This window comes from Phragmites australis, chromosome 8 (genome assembly GCF_958298935.1).
Source record: "Phragmites australis chromosome 8, lpPhrAust1.1, whole genome shotgun sequence".
Taxonomy (NCBI): Eukaryota; Viridiplantae; Streptophyta; class Magnoliopsida; order Poales; family Poaceae; genus Phragmites; species Phragmites australis.
This window is the reverse complement of record NC_084928.1, coordinates 2,899,569-2,917,985: the sequence shown is the minus strand read 5'-3', so window position 1 is coordinate 2,917,985 and position 18,417 is coordinate 2,899,569. Positions and strand designations below refer to the sequence as shown.

Genomic DNA, 18,417 nt, shown 5'->3' with positions numbered 1-18,417 from the left:
TCTTAAGGCTAGGATTAACTATATGTAGTTTTCACATTGAACAAATTGGTCTGAATCGAGTAACATATTTCAGAATAGAATCGTCAAATTTCGTGGAAAAGAAAACAAGTTGCAAGATATTTTTCAGGCAATAACAATGAAAAGGTCCTGATCAAGGATATACGACATCATTTTCCTTACTTATGAAATGACGGTATTTGGGTTTAGAATCGGATAATGTCAAGCTCATGCCATTTCTAGTCCGGCAGTTCATGTTATCTTTCATCTCCTAAGTAGTGCTTCTAATTGTCATATTCTGCCAAGATCAGGCCAAAAGGAAGTGGCTATACCGAATTAGTATTTAACTAGCTTACACCCCGCGCGTTGCCGCGGGCGGCACAGTTGCACATAGAAAACAATACACAAAAAAGTGGTAGCTGCATGGAGAATAAAAAAAAGTTGGATCTAAAATCAGCAGAATGAGGTTACGAATGGGGAAGCAAGTGTAATTATAATATCATCAGGTTTTTTATTTCACCCTAGCTTTTCTTATTAGTTGGGTTTAAGGGGACAAAACAAATGTTAAGGCATAGTTATTTGATGGATCTTTACTTTTCACAGCAAGAAACATTGTGCATCATGTAGGAGAGATTTGACATGTTCTTGACAACATAGAACAACAGGAATTAGCAATGCTTCTGCAAAATTCATGCTAAGGGTATGCTGTCATGAATATAAAGTACTTCTAGACGTTTTGCCATGTAGTTTGCATTCAGTATCGCAATCTGTGAAGCATCGGTGAGTCCCTGGGAGCCCATCATGGCTATGTATGTGTATGAAATTGGCACAATCAAAGCAAATCCCCATGGAGCAGCAGCAATGGTACCAAGAGGGTCGGTTTTCTCGGGGAGAGGGAAGCCACCAGTGGGAACGTGATGATAACAGAATTAGTCTGATGATGTAGTTGCATTTGATTTTGAACGAAATGACAAAGTCATGCAAAAAATTATGAGGGATTCTTCTGGTTTTAGTACTCAACATTTAAAACATCATTTGAGTAGTTAACACATCGTCACTAAAAACCGTATATAGAATCACCATGCTGTTTTCAACAGAAAGAATGCAGGCAACTCTTTCTTGCTTCACTACTTTTAGGTGAGTAAGGAAATAAAATATTTTGTCATTTAGAAAACCCACCAGATCCAATATGGCAAGCAATAAGCCGGGACTTCGCATGTGTTTACGATATGTAAATTGCTAGCTGTGGGGACAATTATTTTGTGAAACGGTAAAAATTTTGTGCTGTATGTGTGAAAAAGGCAGAACTGACCTGTATGACAATCAAGGATAAATAAGTGAAGGCCACCAGGTTCCTTGCCAAATCTGCTACCAGACAAAGGCCAAAATCTTCAAGGTAAACAGTGCAGTGATCCTAAATGAACCTGTTTTTAATTGGATAAAAGAAAATGCACAGAGTATGGTAAGCAAAATTTGCTTGACAACAAATATCTGGAATTTCATTAAAGCAGGTGTTCCGCCTTCTGATATTAGATAGTGACATACCTCCAAAGGTGTTAGCGGACATTTTCCATTCATTCTTATCACTCATGGCTTTATTACCCGTCCTCTCTTAGTAAACTTTCCTCTCCAACCTTTTTTCTCTGGATGTATCCATCTCTTTCTTCTCCTCATCACCACCATCATAGACACAACATGAGAAGGCAACCATATCCTGCAAGATAACAATTAGCAGATGCCTCTATTATTTCATAACACTGGCGGCATATTAAAACATCAAGAGTTAAATGGAAAAGGGTGGATCTCTGGTTGCTGAATATATTAAACATCGAGCTTTTATGAAAGAAATCCAACCTCCTCAAAACGAAGATGCACTGAGATATATTTTCCATTGCTCTCAACACTTTTCTCTTTCATTCGAGAAACTAAGGTCTCAGATAAAGATGCAATTGGCTTGGAGAATTTTAAGGCTTCAAAATTAGCCAAGCGTCTTAACCGTTGAACAGCAGTTGGTGCATGAAATGAGAGCGTCAGTTGGTGGCACCGGGGTGGATGGCGCGGGCGCCGGTGGTACTACGGAGGTGAGGAAGAGCGTCAGTTCTTTCGCCGCTAGCGCCGGGGGGAGGGGGGTGGGCCACACCGGCGTCGGCAGGAGGACTGCTGCTAGTCGCGGTTAGGGGTAGGTGGAGGGGTGAGGAGCAGGTGGGCGGAGCGAGAGAAGAAGGGGAGTCTGGAGTTCGTCGAGGAGCTCGCGCGAAGCTTCTGAGCTGCACGCGAGGAGACGATTGGTGTGGGGTAGGCGAGTGCGCCGTGGATCGGAGATCGGAGGAGCGGGGCGTGGATCGGACGGACGGGCGCGGCCGGGAACTGCTCCTGTGAACAGTCGTGCAGTAGACGGTATGGGCAGCTGGTTTCAGAAACAAAGGGTTTTATATGATTAGGTTTGCCTGCTACTTTTATATTAGAAAATCATTGACAGTCTTGCTGCATTCCGTAGTCTGTAAAGTTATATTATAATTATAATTTTTTAATTCTTTTTATTACCTTAAATGTTTTCATTGTTATGAATAATTTATACTTCAGATCTTATCAATTATTATTGTTTAATATTTGTGGTTAACGATCATCGATTTGTTTTCGAGAAAAGAAAATTTATTAACTCTCAATATCATAAAAAAAATACAATAAAATAAAAGTTCACTCATACCTCTTCAACCATCAGCGATGAAACGGTGTTTGAAACCGCTGGAACTCGCAGGGACACGATCCATTACCCAGAGCCGCCGCGCACGGCCACAGTTATTTACGCCGACGCCTTGGGCGCGATCGTGCGCGCTCGAAGATCCACGCGCGGCAGACGTCGATGCATGCGTGGGCACCGCGTCTCCGTCGCGTCGGTTGAAGGCGCAGCAGCACTACGCGTCTACGCCTCGGTCTTGTTATTTCGATCAATCGACGCGGGTAGATTCTTCCGCGCCCGCGGGCGCGCGTGGAAAAGAAATAAGGCGCGGGACGCGGGAGCAGGGAGTCACGCAAGATGATAGAAAATTAATAAACATATATTATATTATTATTTAAGGGATAAAAGAGCTACCATATTCGCTCTCAAGTCCACGAAATTACCACATTAATCTAAAAAGAAAAGAATCTCTATCACTCATTGTTATGAACATCTAATGGTCTAGATTAAACCAAAGAGTTCATATTAAATATAATTAATAAATAGATAAATTCGGAATTAAAAATTATAAAAATAATAATAATTTGATTTCCATATGGTTTGAGAAGCAAAACATCTAAATAAAGGATCCAAATAAAATAAAATTAATAATAATTGAAATTAGGGTTTGAATAGAAAAATGAAGAATCCATATCGAATATAGTATTAGAAAAATAAAATTATTATAAAATCAAATAACTAAATAAAGAGTCCATGTAAAATAGAATTAATCAATTGTTAAAATTCATAATAATAAATAAAAAATCATAATTCTAACCCTACTATTGAAAATTATGGAAAATTAGTAGTTCGACTTCTATACAGTTTGGGAAGCAAAATATCTAAATAAAAAGTTCAAATAAAATAAATTAAATAACAATTGAAATTGGGGTTAGAATAGAAAAAAGAAGTATCCATATCAAATATAGTCTAAGAAAGAAAAATTCAACTTAATATTCAAGTGGAAAAAGAGACATCACATTCACTCTCAAAGCCACAGAATTACCATGTTAATCTAAAAAAAGAATCTTGACTACTCGTTATTGTGAACATCTAACGATCTAGATTTAAATAAAGAGTCTATATCAAATACGATTGAAAAATAGCTAAATTCGGAATTAAAAATTATGAAAAATTAGTACCTCGATTTCCATACAGTTTAGGAAGCAAAATATCTCAATAAAAATTCTAAATAAAATTACCATATTAATCGGAAAAAATAATCTATACCATATTAAACGATGCGTTTCGTGCAAAAGGCGGAACGATCCATCCCCATCCCTATCCTGCAACTACCACGCGATTACGCGGTTTGTAATTTATTGACCGGCATCGCTGAGAAAAATAATGCTCGGTGCACTCACTGCTTCAATAAAACGAACTGTCTTTATATATGACAATTTCTAAGTATGCATGCTTAGGGTTGCCTCAAAAACGTGCATGTATGATGCAGTACGGCGGCGGCACGTCAGGGATGCTCCTCGCGCCGGCGCTGGGGAGCGTCCGGTTCGAGTACACCCCGCTGTCCACCTACCGCGATTCGATCCGGAGAGTCGCCGTCTCCGGCGGCCTGTGCAGGTCGGCGCAGTTCTTGCCCCCGAGCAGAGACACTGCGGCGGGAGAAGGGAGCAGCTACTCCGGGTCGAGCGGTAGCTCGGCCTCAAGTCCGGCCTCAGATGCATCGGCCCGTTGCTCTCCCCGGTCCTTGTCCTTCTCCTCCGACGGCGACCTGTCCTTCTCCGACTGGTGGGTTGCAGCCCCAGACTGGGTCCAGGAGCTCCGGGCCATCGCGCTGCAGATGGTCCATGACGGCTACATGAAGGACCTGATCCGAGCGTTCGGCGGTGGCCGCTCGTTTGGCGCACTACGAGCTCCTCCCGGGTGCTGGTTCCGGGAGCTGGACGTGGAGTGGGTTCTCCATATTGGGAAACAAGGAGACATAGTGCAGCTGCAGCTGCAGCTGGAAGACGGATGCGCCTCCCTCCAAGATTTGATGGAGAGGTGGATCAAAGCTCTCAAGACCATGGTGCAGGTGCTCTGCATCACGCAGCTGGAGCTCCGTGCCAAGAGGCCGACCGTCGGCGGGGTCAAGAAGTCCATCCAGCACTTCCTGCTGCTGGCCACCGGAAAAATGGCGGAGCGCGATCAGGAGGTGTCACAGTTCACGCGGTTTGCCGAGGCGAGCATCCTCAGGATGCTTGCCTTCGTGGACGCCGTGGCCGCCGCCGCTCTGAACGACCACCAGGCGCCGGAGACGCTCCCGGGGATGCTGCAGGTGTACACCTGCATCGTGGATGACTCACCGACCGTCCTGGCCTTGTTCAAAGAAGCGTCCAGCACCTCCATGTTCGACGCCATGAACGCTGTCTTCCTGCAGAAGAGGAACAAGCTGAGCGACGCCATATGGAGCATGATGGAGAAAGTCAGAGCTTCCTTCTTGAGAGACGACCGCTGGCGAGTCTCGCCGGAGGTCGGGGGAGTCCACAAGACCACCAGGTTGACGATGAACTACATCATGCTGTTGTCGCGCAACGAAGGTGCGCTCAATTTCATCCTGCAGGACCTACACCGCTTCGAAATGCTCTTGTCCAAACCTGATTACTACTCAAGCTCGGTTCTCAACCTCATCAAGGATATGATATCCTGCTTGGAGAAGCAGCTCGAGAAGACATCAAATTTTATCTCTGATCCCGGACTCCGGTACATATTCTTGATGAACAATTGCAGCTTCATCTGGCAGAAGGTTTCATCCTTGCTCCTGCCGTCCTGGACTCCGATCGAAGATTACAAGATCCAGACGTCCAGAAAGCGAGATTCCAGGGAAAGACTTACTCCAATGGAGGACTATGTTAACCAACCAGATCCGAATCTTGCGCAACAAATTGAAACAGATTCGAATATGGATGGCCTAGTCAGGATCCAGAGCTACATAGGAGCTTACCTCGATGCCTCTTGGGAGCCAGTGCTGTCTTGCTTGTACCATGACATACCTCACTGTTTCCAGAGATGCGGTGGGGTGCTGGCAAAATTCGAATCAGAATTCGAAAGAACTTACGCCACGCAAAAGCTGTGGAAGGTTCCAAACCCTGAGCTTAGAAAGAGATTGCGCAAAGCCGTCATCGAGAAAGTCATTTCAGGTTACAACAAGTACTTGGCGGATCGAACGGAGAGAGGGAAGAGCAATAGGCCCTCCACAAGGACTCCCCATGAATTGGAGGAGCTATTGGAAGAGCTGTTCGAAGGATGATGTCGTTTGTGTTCACTTGTGCGCCTAAAGAAATTCCAAAAAAAAAATCAGTGATGTAAGTACATGTTGGAGCACTCGACTCGCAAAATATCTTAAAAATTATGATATACTGTTAAAATAATGAAATTTGCTATTTATCTGATGACATATTTTATTGTTCAAAACCTGTCTAATCTTCGGCCCTTTGATGTGCTTCAATTTTCATGATTTGTTTTTGATCGAGGTTGCTTTAATTTGTGTGTGGAACCGGGTTTGATTTTTTGCCTGCAACTCGTAGAAACTGGGAGACCCGAATCTGCTGAAAAAAAGCATCTCTCTTTCCCAACTGGAGCATCTCACTCCTCTCTCTCTCTAACCCGCTCGTCTCCTTCTCTCATCGATGTTGTCCCCCTCTCCAATCTCTCCCTTTCTTCTGCGACTGAAGGTTCAATTGAGCTGATTTGTGTTGTTTAGTACCCAATCTATCTGATTTGCTGAGTGATTCATTCATATGCTAGTGTATTTTTGTTGTTCCTTTTTCTTAGGGGTGGAGCACGAGCCAGGGTCGAGGCAATCGGGATAAAATCTAGGTTGCTGCTGAGGTGAGCTCAAAATGCTACTCGTGTGAAGAATTGATGCATGTGTTGCTTTTTTTTTATTCATATATGTTGTGTTAGGTTTTGGGACGGTTGGAACAGCGAGCGGGAGAGTGGTTTTCAGATCCTGTTCCGATGAGTTTGTGCTTTCATTTTCATATTGTCTTGTTGTGTTGGATCCCTTTGATTGAAACTACTTTTTTTAGTCCATACAAACCATACTTTTGCCTGTGCTTTATGCCAGGAAGAACTCTTAATGAATTGTATGGTTTAGACGAAAACTAATTGTGGATCCTTTGATAGATATGCCATATGTTGTTCAGAAGATCACAAAATCAATTATGTAACTATCTACTATCACTTAACACCAATGATCAGTAGGCTATACTATCGATAACTAATCTGTCGAGAGAAGACTCTGCCCGAGCAGTACTTGGTAATAGAGGAACAAGTTGTTATTCTTGAAAAGTGCCTAAGAGTTTTGTGTAAGATATGTGTGGTGACCTTGTATCCTTTGACATGTTCTGCTTCCATCATAATGTAGAATGTTGACTAGCCATTTCTTCTGCACATCGAAGTTGTAAGCATCCGAGAAACACATGAATGCATTGCCACTCTGTACAAAAATTTGCACAATCAAGTCCGAAGTCTGTGGACTAGTGATTTCATTTTCACAGTGAAGTTTCATGAATCGTACAGAGAAACGTTATTCAGAAGTTGAAGGATTTTCAGGGTGTCTGTAGCAATTTTTAGAACTGCATTGCGTCGCATAAACCCCGTCTTTGTCTTATTTTCCCATCTTTCTGAGATATATCCGCCATGGTTATAATGTACTGATTGTCGCCATGTATCCATCACATTCTCTGCTGCTGCTTGGTCTCTCTCTCTCTCTCTCTCTCTCTCTCTCTCTCTCTCTCTCTCTCTCTCTCTCTCTCTCTCTCTCTGCGTTTCTTAATTTGTGTCTCTATCTCTATCTCTCTATTTATCTCCCCTCTCTCTATTACTCTCTCTATTACTCTCTCTATGTCTATCTCTTCCTCTCTATTTATTAGTCTGTGCCACCAACTTCTCGGCTTCATCGATGGATCTACACAAGAATCGACAAAAACAGCCGCACAGATTGTTACTGAAGGAGAGACATCCCTGGTGCCAAATCCTGAGTAACAGGTGTGGCTTCACAAAGACCAGATGGTCCTTAGTGTGTTGCTCTCATCTCTCTCTGAAGAAGTTCTCGCTCAAGTCTAGTTCCTCACATTTGCACATGAGGTCTGGACCACACTAGAGCAGATGTTCTCCACTCGCTCCAGAGCTCGGGTCATGCAGATCCGAGTACAGATGGCTACTCTTTACAAGAAGGAGATGACAGTGGCAGCATATTACAACAAGATGAAGATGCACGCTGACACTCTCGCTGCTATTGATCATCCAATGCAGGATGAGGAAATCGTCACATATATGCTCACCGGACTTGATGACGAATATGACTCCCTTGTGATGTTTGTGACCACAAGACAGGAGCCCATCTACTTCGTCGACTTCTATGCCTACCTCATCAGCTTCGAGATGCACAAAGATCACAACAATGCAGTGCTCTAGATGGGTGACGCGTTAGCAAATTTCACAGCATGCCAATGAGGTAGCTATGGCACTAGCAACAAGCAAAATCGTGGTCGTGGTTGCAGCCATGGGAATCATCAGCGTGGTGGTCACAATGACAAAACCAGCAGCACCAGGGACAAGAGAGACGTTTGCCAGTTGTGTGGGAAAACTGGGCACGATGTTGCCAACTGCTGGCATCGCTTCGACCATGCCTTCCAAGGGGAGGATTCACGTGTCCAAGCAATGACGGTATTGACAAATCACTCTTATGGTGTAGACCCCAATTGGTATACTAATACCGGGGCTACTGACCATATCACTGGCAAGCTAGACAAACTCATGTTCCGTGAACGCTACACCGACAAGGAGCAAGTTCACACTGCAAATGGATCAGGTTTGTCCATCTCTCATCATGGTCATGGCATTATTGCTTTTTCATCAAAAAGTCAAAGCCTAAAGAATGCTCTTCATGTTCCTAGTGCTACCAAAAACCTTGTTTCTGTCCATCGATTAGCTTCTGACAACAATGTTTTTCTTGAATTCCACCTAAATTTCTTTCTTGTGAAGGATCTTGCAACGAAGAAAACTCTTCTTCGAGGCCAATGTGAGAGGGGGCTCTATCCAATTCCATCTTCATCGAAACAAGTCCTTTCAAGTGTCAAATTGTCTCCTGAAGATTGGCACTATCGTCTCGAGCACCCTTCGTTGTCAGTTGTCCAGCATGTTTTGAACTCCAATAATTTAGATTGTCATGCTAGTCATTCAAATAATTCAGTTTGTAATACCTGTCAACAAGACAAGAGTCATCAACTACCTTTCCCAAAGTCTTTTAGTGTCTCCACTGGACCTTTGGAACTTGTTTTTTTAGATGTCTGGGGTCCTGCCCATAGATCCTCAGGAGGCTATAAATATTATGTGAGTTTTAAAGATGATTTCAACAAGTTCACATGGGTGTATCTCCTAAAAAACAAATATGATATTTTTCATGTCTTTGAGAGATTTCAAAAGCATGTGGAAAGGATGCTAGATAGGAAAATCTTATGTATGCAAACTGACTGGGGTGGTGAGTATCAAAAGCTCAATCCTTTCTTTAAACAAGTGGGAACTGAACACCATGTTTCATGTCCCTACACTCATCAACAGAATGGCTCTGTAGAAAGGAAATATAGACATATTATAGAGATGGGATTAACACTGCTATCTCAAGCATCCATACCCTTGAGTTATTGGGATGAGGCTTTTTTGACAGCTTGTTACCTCATAAATCGTCTCCCAATTAGAGTCATCGGTAAATTAACCCCTCTGGAAAAACTGCTGGGAGTAAAACCCAACTACAATATGCTCTGCACCTTTGGCTGTGCATGCTGGCCTCACTTTCAACCCTATAACTCCAGAAAGCTTCAATTTCGATCACAACAACGTGTATTCTTGGGATATAGTGATATGCACAAGGGGTACAAGTGTCTTCATATACCTACCTCTCGAGTCTACATATCCAGAGATGTAGTCTTTGATGAACACATTTTTCCTTTTTCCTATCGCAAAGTTTCACAATCTCACTCTATCACTCTCACAGAATCCATGATTCTTCTTCCTACTCCTGTCCCTTCTTGGCATGAACCTCATGAGAGTAGTGACAAATCTTCTATTTCTGTGTCTACTAATGCTTTGCCCTCATATGTATTGCAGCTAGGGGAGCAGCAACCATGTACAAGTCTGCAACAGACATCTTCAAGAATAGACACAACTGCCGTTGTCAGAAATCTGGAACCATTGTGGTGGTCCATTGACAATATAGACCTGCACTCCCTTTGTCATCTGAAGATGAAAGCATGGCATCCTCGGAATGACAATGATGAATAATCTCCCATCCCTTCGTACCACGCATCCTTCCAGATTTACCTATAATGCGTCCTAGGAAAGCGGAGGAAGGTCGCAGAACCATCGAGTCACTGAATTAATCACCTTGGCCTTGATCTGACACCCCCGTTCGATGACAATCAAAAGCTCGTTTGAGGTACCGATTATCTCCCAGCTATCACCAGCCAAACCATGAAAACGAAGATAAAAAACTGTGTCGCTCCCCAGGCAGTGCACTTCTACCACACTGTCGTCGTGCACAAAGGGACCCTTTAGGATCTAGGGTGCAAATTCCACTACTCTGCGCACTTCACGCCAGGTGGTGCATGCACAGCGGAAGAAGGCGAAGTCCTCCGGATGCAACAACTTGTTGGAGATGACGTCCAGCACCCGTAACGGCAGGGCAACCCAGTCAAAGGTTCCCGCCATTGGATTGAGGCTAAAGGTCGGGTTTTCGAGTAAAGGCGGTGGTGCAGAAGAAAAAAGACAACGACAAAAAATTCTAGGGCAAGCAAACCATGAAAGTTGAAGAGACTGGATGGTGAAATCTTTCGTCCGGGGGATAAATAGGACTCATCTCACGATGAATTTCGGAAGATGTCTCCTTTTTAGAGATGAATTTTAGAAGCCGTTTCTGTTTCAGAAATACTTTGGGCGTTACTATGGCGCCTCATTCGGCGTAAAAGATGGGATGATGGCATCGTGTGGATTTTTGCACGCCATCTGAATGCATTAAATGCGTTTATACTAAACAGTTCTTCTGGAGATTCTTTTAACTCTACTCAGAGATAGATGTCGAGAAGTCAATTTTTCAAGTCTTTCTTGACTCTTGAGTGAGGACAATGGCACGACGCTCGACCCAATAGCGTTTTCGCTCGATACTTGGAACAAGACTTTTTCTTGCTCAATTCTTTCGACTACAAGTTTGATCTAACTTGCTCGACCAAGTCTAGACTTGGCAGTACTCGAATAGACGCTTGTGGAAATCCTCCCTGTTGAGCAGAGTTAAGGAGCTACTGTTGAATATCTAACTATATGGTATATACGTATAACGAGTATACCATATACGGATAAGGTACATCGTATACCTGATGGACAACCCTGGATATTGCGGATCCAAATCTGCGAAACCCGGTATACTCGGAGATCACGAAAACCTATACTAAGAAGGTCTCGATCGAGTTAACCGACTCGAGTACGACTAGTATCCAAGCTGGATTCGACTGTCTTTGCCTTGGCCGACTTAGGGCATATCAACTACGGCTAGACTTAGGGCATCGCCAGGAACCCTATATAAGATGGGGATCCAAACCCCCGGAAGGACAACTCGCAACACAACAGAGCAACGCATACACAACTCAACATAAGCACCAAAATCCTAGCAGTGGAGATACTCGGCGACTTCAACTTTAAATTAATTTAGATATGATCTATTTTATTGTAATAGGTCTAGCCATCTTACTGTTACTCGAGACCGTAGGGTATTACTCCACATCGGGAGTCTAAAGCTATATACATCGTGTGTCTTATTTCCTGCTCGATCTCTGATCTCAGAAGTACCTGGTTCAATTACTGACATATTGTCAGAAATAAATCTTCGACAATTACATCTCTCATCTTTATTCCATTGATGTACAATTTTTGCAGAGAAGCAAAAACAAAGCAATCATATCCAAGTATCCAACTCGGCAACAAGCTTGAGGGCCGAATGGATCTTTGTCACAAACCGCCTGAAACTAACTGTGGCATTCACGATCAGAAATCGTCAGTCTCGTCGGCGTAGCCCCGGCGGACGACGACGCCTTCGTTGGCGCGCTCGCACGCGTCGATCCACTCGCTGTAGACGTCGACGGGTTCCGTGAGCGCGTTGGCGACGGTGCAGTACCTCTCATTGCAGACGCCGCACGACGCCACGGCGATCCTGTGCTTGAGGTCGATGCTGCACTCGACGCTGCCGGTGTGGTTGCAGAAGGGGCAGTCGAAGGCCGTGTCCAGCTTCAACTTCTTGGGCGGCGCCGTCGCCTTGGACGCCTTCCTCGACCTCCTCTTCCCCATGGCTGGTGATCGATGCCCCGGCAGATCTCGCGCGTACGTGCTCGCGAAGCAGTCGGCGAGTCGAGTCGATGGACGGGAGGACGCGGAGAGTTGTGTCGTGCTACGTCGGGGCGGCCTGGGCGTGGCTTATAAAGGCCTCGATCGACGGGAGTGGCGAACAGATCCGACTCGACCTTGATTTGGACACCTTGGATACGCTGTTTCCGGTGTTCCGAGGATGAGTCGGAACCTGCTTTGGATTGGACCCCACGCATCAGTGGATGAGAGGAAGGCATCCCAACCGTGAACTTTTATATTTTTATAATTTTGAAATCCAAAAATAGTAAATATATATGTATGTTTTAAATAATTATAAATCTAGACTCATATAGTACATTGAAAGGCCGTTCTAAAGAACTTAAAAATTGTTGTGTTTTAATTCTTTTAAAATTCAAAACAATATTGAAATAGGATTTTTTTTTTGAAAAAAGAAAATAACTCTGGATCTGTCACTGTGCAGAAACAGAGTAATTGTTTGGTTCATCTCACATGGATAACCGATATGCCAGACCGATCTGCACTGAGCAGGGTTTCACAAATTATTGTACGGACGGGCCGAGCATACTACTCTAGCTGCCCAACTCCACTCCTCCACGACGTTGCATCGATCCATATGCTGATATGCATAGCTACCTGCACCGTGTTCCTACTGCAGAATGGGAGGGTGGCAGTAGGGCCCCATGAGCCAGCCGTCGGCGGTCTGCCTGTTCACCGCCTCCGTCAGGTGGATGCCGTCCCAGGACTCGTGGGTCGACGGGTCCGCGCAGGCGCTCGCGCCCTTCATGCCGCACCGGGCCTCGAACTCGTAGTTGTACTTGCCGCCGCCGGCGCCGCAGCACGCCGTCATGGCGCCGCTGCTAAAACCGAAGAGTGGCGGCCTGTGCACCGTCAGCTCGATCTGGGCGTAGTAGTCCGCGTACATGATCCTCGCCGATCTGTGCCTGGCCCGGAGGCCGGCGAGCCTGCTCTGGAGCAGAGAGTTGTGGTACCTCGACAGGTCGTTGAGCGGCTTCAGGCACCCGAACTCGTCGTACTCGGCTGGGTTGGTGCTTGGGAGAATGGTCAGGTAGACGGCGAAGCACCCCACCGGCAGAGCTCCCGGGACGACGATGTCCACTGCACCCAGCTCTATCAGTTGCTGCACAAGAGAAGATCAATCGAACGCTTGCCGATTAGCACCCTGTAATTAAGTTTTTCATGCACCGTGTGTGGTAACTAAGCTGGTTAATTACCTCGACACCGCTGGCGATGTTGTCCACGATTCTTGGCGTGTAGTTCCGTGCTTGATCCACGGTGAACCCGAAGAACAGCATGGCATTGTAGTCGTTCCCGCCGAAGGGGCCGAACACGAACAGGGACTTGGCCAAATGGACCTTGCAGCCTGCCATGGACAAGTTTTACGGATTCATTACGCATGCGGATTAACTTTCAGACGCCTAATTGCGCACCATAAGGCTCGGATCAGATATCAGAGTGCTCTCATATGTGACAGTGTGGGTGTATTCACCATGTCCTTGTGGTGAGCCGCAGATGGACGGCAGCAGGTCCCGGAACCACTGGATCTGGACGTTCATGGCGCCGTTGTTCCAGATCGGGTAGCCGAGGCCGATGGACTTGAGGAATTCGAAGTCCAGGGCCGTCCCGCCGACGATGGCCATGTTCGCGCCCTTGCGGAAGTCCGTGCCGTGCAGCTTGGACGGCGGGAGCAGCGGCAGCCCCAGCTCCTGAGCTGCACTCGACGTGCACCGGCATGCACATGGACACGATTACCGGATTAAGTACGTCCTAGATAGTAGCTGCATATGGGACAATTATTGTTGATCCTTAATTACGTGTCCGAGCGTATATAGTACTTACCGAGGAAGTCGACGACGAGACGTCCGTCGGAGCAGCGGCAGGTGGGGTGGCCGAAGTAGGTCATGCCGTAGGGCGGCTGCGCGATGGTCAGCAGGAGCTGCGCCGCAGCCGACTTGTTGACGCAGATGTTGCCAGTGTCGCTCACCGAGTCCCCGAAGCTGAACATGGCCTCGTACTTCTTCTGCCCGGCGCCGGCGCATGCCAGGAAGAAGCAGGGGAGGACGAGCAGGAGGCAGACGCCGACCAGGACTCGGCGAGCCATGACCGAACAGCCAGCTTGCACAGATCAGAGATGCCGCGGCTACGTCCACACGCACGTATATATCGTCGCGGCATGCCCGTTCAACTTGGGTCGATCGGTGAGCGTTCCACTTCCACGTGTGCGTGCTAGCTCACACGATCTCCACGCTGATCGCCGAGCAGAGTCACCGGGCCAGCTGCCGAACCACCTCGAGATAACCTCGGTTCAATGCTGTTTGGACGCTTCCAGGTTGCAGCGGCGCACGTACGTCTCACGCGCACGCGGTAGCCGGTGGAGAAGTGAATTTTATAAGATTTTTCATCGAAAAATCTTGATTTATATCGTCATTCTTTAATTTAATAGTTGATACGTATAACTGAGAGTAAGTAGAAGTACACACGATACACACAAGAGAAGAGAAGATCTTTCTATAAGACTGAATCTTATAGAATTTTCTTCCAGCCGGTGGCCCTCCGGAAACATTTAGCCGGTGTTCCAGATCAGCACGTAAAGTAAAGTTATTGCCATCTATGTCGCATGTGAATGTAAATTTTTTTGTAAAACTATTTCTAGGTGTAGTATATTACACGTTGATCAAGATTTTCTTAAGGTGCTCGCCGGCATCTCTCATCTCATATCTCATCTCCCGGATCCTGGAAACCAGACACGCAATGCAGGCGAAAACGATCGGAACAGCAACTGGTGATCTGGTCCAGACGTCGTCTCCGGCCGGTCCAAGAAATGCAAAACTACACTTATCTCTTGACCAACTGACACCGTACTGATACGAATTTTAACGGATATATAAATATTGAATGAGTGTAATAAATGAACAAAATAGATCATACATCCATAAATACCCGTTGAGTACATATCCCCTTTGTTTCCCCGAAAAAGCAGCCTTCGGAAGCCACTGGGATTGAAGAAAATTTTATAAAATCTTTGATCGAAAGATTTTTATAAGATTCTAATCTATACTGTCTTTCTTTGATCCAACAATGGATACATATAACTGAGAGAAAAAAAAAGATATGTAATATAAAAAAAGAATCTTTCTATAAAACCAAATTTCATAGAATTTCCTTTCCACGGGATGACGTCCGTCGATGCGTGTGCCACTACCGCACGTTTTGGCGTCGCGGGGCTTCTGCTGAACTGGGCCTCGTCGGTGGGACAGGCCCGTTTTTTCCCTAGGCTGGGCCGCCCCATTCTCGATTGGTCAGTAGTACGGAGAGGAGACGGAAACTGGAAGCATTCGCCGTGCACGGTGTACCGGACAGGACGCTTTGAAGGCTTGCCGGCCATCTGGTACTGATGGTTGGCGTTCCGGATTTGGCCTGCCAGGGGCCGAGTTCATGAGACCATCGCATCATTCCTCGTTCCAGGGAAAAGAAATGGTTGATTTATTGGCTTGCAGATGAAGAAAAGAGGGTGCATTCAAATCTTGGCTGTCTCTGGCCAAACTTGAAACTGAAGTCTTTGGAACAGCATGTACTTTCTGCAACACAGGATGCGTTTAATCTGTTTCGATCCTCTGTGTTTTTCTGATTTTCTGCGAGTGGTTCCTGGCGACAGATAGGTGACTGTTGTTACACTGAAAAGACTAAAATGTGTTTTGGGTCTTAGTGTCGGTGGGTGCATGCGGAACCTACTTCCATAAATACATGTCGTTTTAAAAAAGTTTCGATCAAACTTTTAAAACTTTGACTAATAATAACTTTTAAAATATTTAGTTTTAAAACTTTAAAATTATATGTGTAGATTTGTTTTGAAAAATATTTTTATAATATCATAAATTAAATGAATTTTATAATATATTTTAATAGAAAATAGTGATAAGATACCATGTCTTATATAAAACAGCATGTATTTATAACTGCAGGGAGCAGTAGTCTTGGTGAGTTCTTCTCAACTCGCACAGAACTACTTTACTGATTCATTCTTCATCCTGCTCGGATAACTCGATCTAACGAAAGACTGAGCTGTTGGCCATGAACCTTGATTGCCTTTGCATATCATTGGTCAAAGATCTTAAAATTTAGCTGCACATATTCTAAAATGGCTTCTGTTTTTAAGAACGGAGGGAGTCTGATTTATAAAAAATCAATTGCAACACATAAATAGCTTCCAAATCGCACACTACACAACTGGCATTAGCATATCTGTCACATAATAAACAGGAGAAAGTTACGATTATTCTCGCAGATCATCTCCATCTCCTTCTTCTTGTTCCAGTTAAAAACAATTGATCCCCTCCCCCAACTTGAGGAGCAAACCAACCAACCAACTAATCGTTAATTTCTGGAGCTCTAGGACAAGATGGCCGGGTGGCAGTAGGCACCGTTGAGCCAGCCGTCGGCGATCTTCTTGTACGCCGCCTCCGTCAGGTGGATGCCGTCCCAGCTCAGCGACGACGCCGGGTTGGAGCACGCGTACGCGCCCTGCATGCCGCACCGCGCGCTGTTCTGGTAGTTGTACTTGCCTCCGCCGGCGCCGCAGCACGCCCTCAGGTTGGTGCTGAACCCTGCACACGCACAGGCATGGTTTCATGTCATCGAGCTGCTGCTCATCGATGCCAGAAGAGGAGAGAGGAGGAGAAGAGAAGGGAAGCGGCGGCGTTTGGTTACCGTAGTTGCCGGGGCTCTTGACCATGTCGTAGACGTGGCTGTAGAAGTCGGCGTACATGATCCGGGCCCCGGGGTACTTGCCCTGCAGGATCGACACCTTGCTCCGCAGCAGCGAGTTGTGGTAGACGGACAGCGCGTTGAAGCGCTTCAGGCAGCCGTACTGGTCGTAGTCGCCGCCGTTGGAGGTCTGGTACAGCGTTAGATAGATCGGGAAGCAACCCACCGGCAGCACGCCGGGGACCACGACGTACCTCGCGCCGAGGCTGATCAGTTGCTGCAGCCAACGAATATTTAACCATCGTGTCGTCGATCAGTGACTGTTACGAAGTTGAGTTCGCGGCAGAATTTAGCCTGCTTCTTGTTACGTACCTCGACGCCCTTGCCGATGGCGTCGACGATGGTGGGGCTCCGGCCGCTGGCCTTCTCCGGGGAGTAGCCGCCGAAGATCTGGGCGTTGTAGTCGTTGCCGCCGAACTCGCCGAGGACGAAGAGTGACTTGGAGAGGTAGGACCTGCAGGCTGTGAATCATGCAACGTTAATGGCGTACGTGAGCAACCACTTCAGGCTTCCCTGGACCATGCGTTTTAATGGCGAGTGCTGGGATGGGCAGAGGATGGCTGGCAAGGCATTGATGACGTACCCTTCGTCGAACCGCAGATGGAGGGCATCAGCTGCTGGAACCACTGGATCTGGGTGTTGAGGGGGCCGTTGTTCCAGATCTTGTCCGCGATGCCGAGCGACTGGAAGAAGCTCGAGTCCATGGTCGTCGCGCCGATGATCGCCATGTTCGCCCCGGTCTTGAAGTTGGCGCCGCCCTGCTTCGACGGCTTCAGCAGCGGGAGCCCGAGCTTCGTAGCTGCACACCGCACGACACGTCACGTTGCGAGCAGAGTGAGGTGCTCTGTTTTTTTGGGAGGGAAACGACACGTTTGAAATTAATAACGTGTGCGAAGAGTATGTACCGAGGAAGTCGACGACGAGGCGGCCGTCGGAGCAGCGGCAGGTGGCGCGGCCGAAGAACGTCTCGCCGTAGGGAGGCTGGGTGAGGGTGAGTCCAGCGGGGGGGCCGTTCACGCAGAGGTTGCCCGTGTCGGACATCGAGTCGCCGAAGCTGTAGATGGCGTTGAACTTCTGGCCGGAGACGACCAAGAAGGCGGAGGAGACGGAGAGAAACGCGACGACGAGTTGAGCCGCCATTGCTGGTATGCAGAACAGCAGAAGTGCTTGGAAGCTTTGCGATTATTCGGATGACGAAGATGTTTGCAAGGCCCTGCTGCTTATATATAGAACGCTAATGGTGTGGGTTGGGGCGTAGCTGTTACGCCATTAGACCACCTCGTGTCCATCTTCACCGGGCTTAACTACTAGTTTACTACTACCACTTGGTTGTTGTGCATGCACGTGCTGCTTTTTTTTTGGGAGACAACATGAGCTGCTTTTCTTCTCCCTCTCTCTCTTATTTTTCTTATGTTTATCATATCGATATCAAATCCTGCACTGCATTTGGTAACTACTTTTTAGTTTTTAAGATGTATCTTTTGTTTAGAGAAGTTTGTATATTTTCGGCATGAGATGCTAAGGATGGCTCAAGTAGTAGGAGG

At 46.3% G+C, this 18,417-nt stretch overlaps 4 protein-coding genes and 1 long non-coding RNA gene across 5 annotated transcripts; 1 reads left to right on the top strand and 4 right to left on the bottom strand.

Annotated features, from left to right (window-relative positions):
- Nucleotides 1-559: 559 nt before the first annotated feature.
- LOC133926276 (uncharacterized) lies at nucleotides 560-2,366 on the bottom strand. The gene is made up of 3 exons (XR_009911077.1): nucleotides 1,852-2,366; nucleotides 1,543-1,711; nucleotides 560-1,421 (listed from the first exon to the last, which is right to left on the bottom strand). It is a non-coding gene; the product is annotated as an uncharacterized LOC133926276 (long non-coding RNA).
- A 1,778-nt stretch (nucleotides 2,367-4,144) lies between these two features.
- LOC133926274 (exocyst complex component EXO70E2-like) lies at nucleotides 4,145-6,127 on the top strand. Its single transcript, XM_062372119.1, has one exon. The coding sequence runs from the start codon at nucleotides 4,161-4,163 to the stop codon at nucleotides 5,961-5,963; it is 1,803 nt and encodes a 600-aa protein (XP_062228103.1). The 5' UTR covers nucleotides 4,145-4,160; the 3' UTR covers nucleotides 5,964-6,127.
- Nucleotides 6,128-11,558: 5,431 nt separating this feature from the next.
- On the bottom strand, nucleotides 11,559-12,136 carry LOC133926273 (transcription elongation factor 1 homolog). The gene has a single exon (XM_062372118.1). It carries the CDS (start codon nucleotides 12,050-12,052, stop codon nucleotides 11,753-11,755), a length of 300 nt encoding a protein of 99 aa, XP_062228102.1. The 5' UTR covers nucleotides 12,053-12,136; the 3' UTR covers nucleotides 11,559-11,752.
- A 395-nt stretch (nucleotides 12,137-12,531) lies between these two features.
- On the bottom strand, nucleotides 12,532-14,212 carry LOC133926272 (GDSL esterase/lipase At5g45910-like). Its single transcript, XM_062372117.1, has 4 exons — nucleotides 13,949-14,212; nucleotides 13,599-13,820; nucleotides 13,324-13,472; nucleotides 12,532-13,229 (listed from the first exon to the last, which is right to left on the bottom strand). Exons 1-4 carry the CDS (start codon nucleotides 14,208-14,210, stop codon nucleotides 12,738-12,740), a joined length of 1,125 nt encoding a protein of 374 aa, XP_062228101.1. The 5' UTR covers nucleotides 14,211-14,212; the 3' UTR covers nucleotides 12,532-12,737.
- Nucleotides 14,213-16,281: 2,069 nt separating this feature from the next.
- LOC133926270 (GDSL esterase/lipase At5g45910-like) lies at nucleotides 16,282-18,133 on the bottom strand. The gene is made up of 5 exons (XM_062372116.1): nucleotides 17,779-18,133; nucleotides 17,457-17,672; nucleotides 17,186-17,334; nucleotides 16,817-17,090; nucleotides 16,282-16,713 (listed from the first exon to the last, which is right to left on the bottom strand). Exons 1-5 carry the CDS (start codon nucleotides 18,011-18,013, stop codon nucleotides 16,499-16,501), a joined length of 1,089 nt encoding a protein of 362 aa, XP_062228100.1. The 5' UTR covers nucleotides 18,014-18,133; the 3' UTR covers nucleotides 16,282-16,498.
- Nucleotides 18,134-18,417: the final 284 nt, after the last annotated feature.

Excerpts from the sequence above, each read along its gene's own strand:
- LOC133926270 (XM_062372116.1), bottom strand. The coding sequence starts at position 18,013 with ATGGCGGCTCAACTCGTCGTCGCGTTTCTCTCCGTCTCCTCCGCCTTC. Across the intron at positions 17,091-17,185 it reads CCATCGGCAAGGGCGTCGAG|CAACTGATCAGCCTCGGCGC; the intron begins GTACGTAACAAG and ends CGTTGGCTGCAG. Across the intron at positions 16,714-16,816 it reads CAAGAGCCCCGGCAACTACG|GGTTCAGCACCAACCTGAGG; the intron begins GTAACCAAACGC and ends GTGCGTGTGCAG.
- LOC133926274 (XM_062372119.1), top strand. The coding sequence starts at position 4,161 with ATGATGCAGTACGGCGGCGGCACGTCAGGGATGCTCCTCGCGCCGGCG.
- LOC133926272 (XM_062372117.1), bottom strand. The coding sequence starts at position 14,210 with ATGGCTCGCCGAGTCCTGGTCGGCGTCTGCCTCCTGCTCGTCCTCCCC. Across the intron at positions 13,473-13,598 it reads CGGCTCACCACAAGGACATG|GCTGCAAGGTCCATTTGGCC; the intron begins GTGAATACACCC and ends TGTCCATGGCAG. Across the intron at positions 13,230-13,323 it reads ACATCGCCAGCGGTGTCGAG|CAACTGATAGAGCTGGGTGC; the intron begins GTAATTAACCAG and ends TCTCTTGTGCAG.
- LOC133926273 (XM_062372118.1), bottom strand. The coding sequence starts at position 12,052 with ATGGGGAAGAGGAGGTCGAGGAAGGCGTCCAAGGCGACGGCGCCGCCC.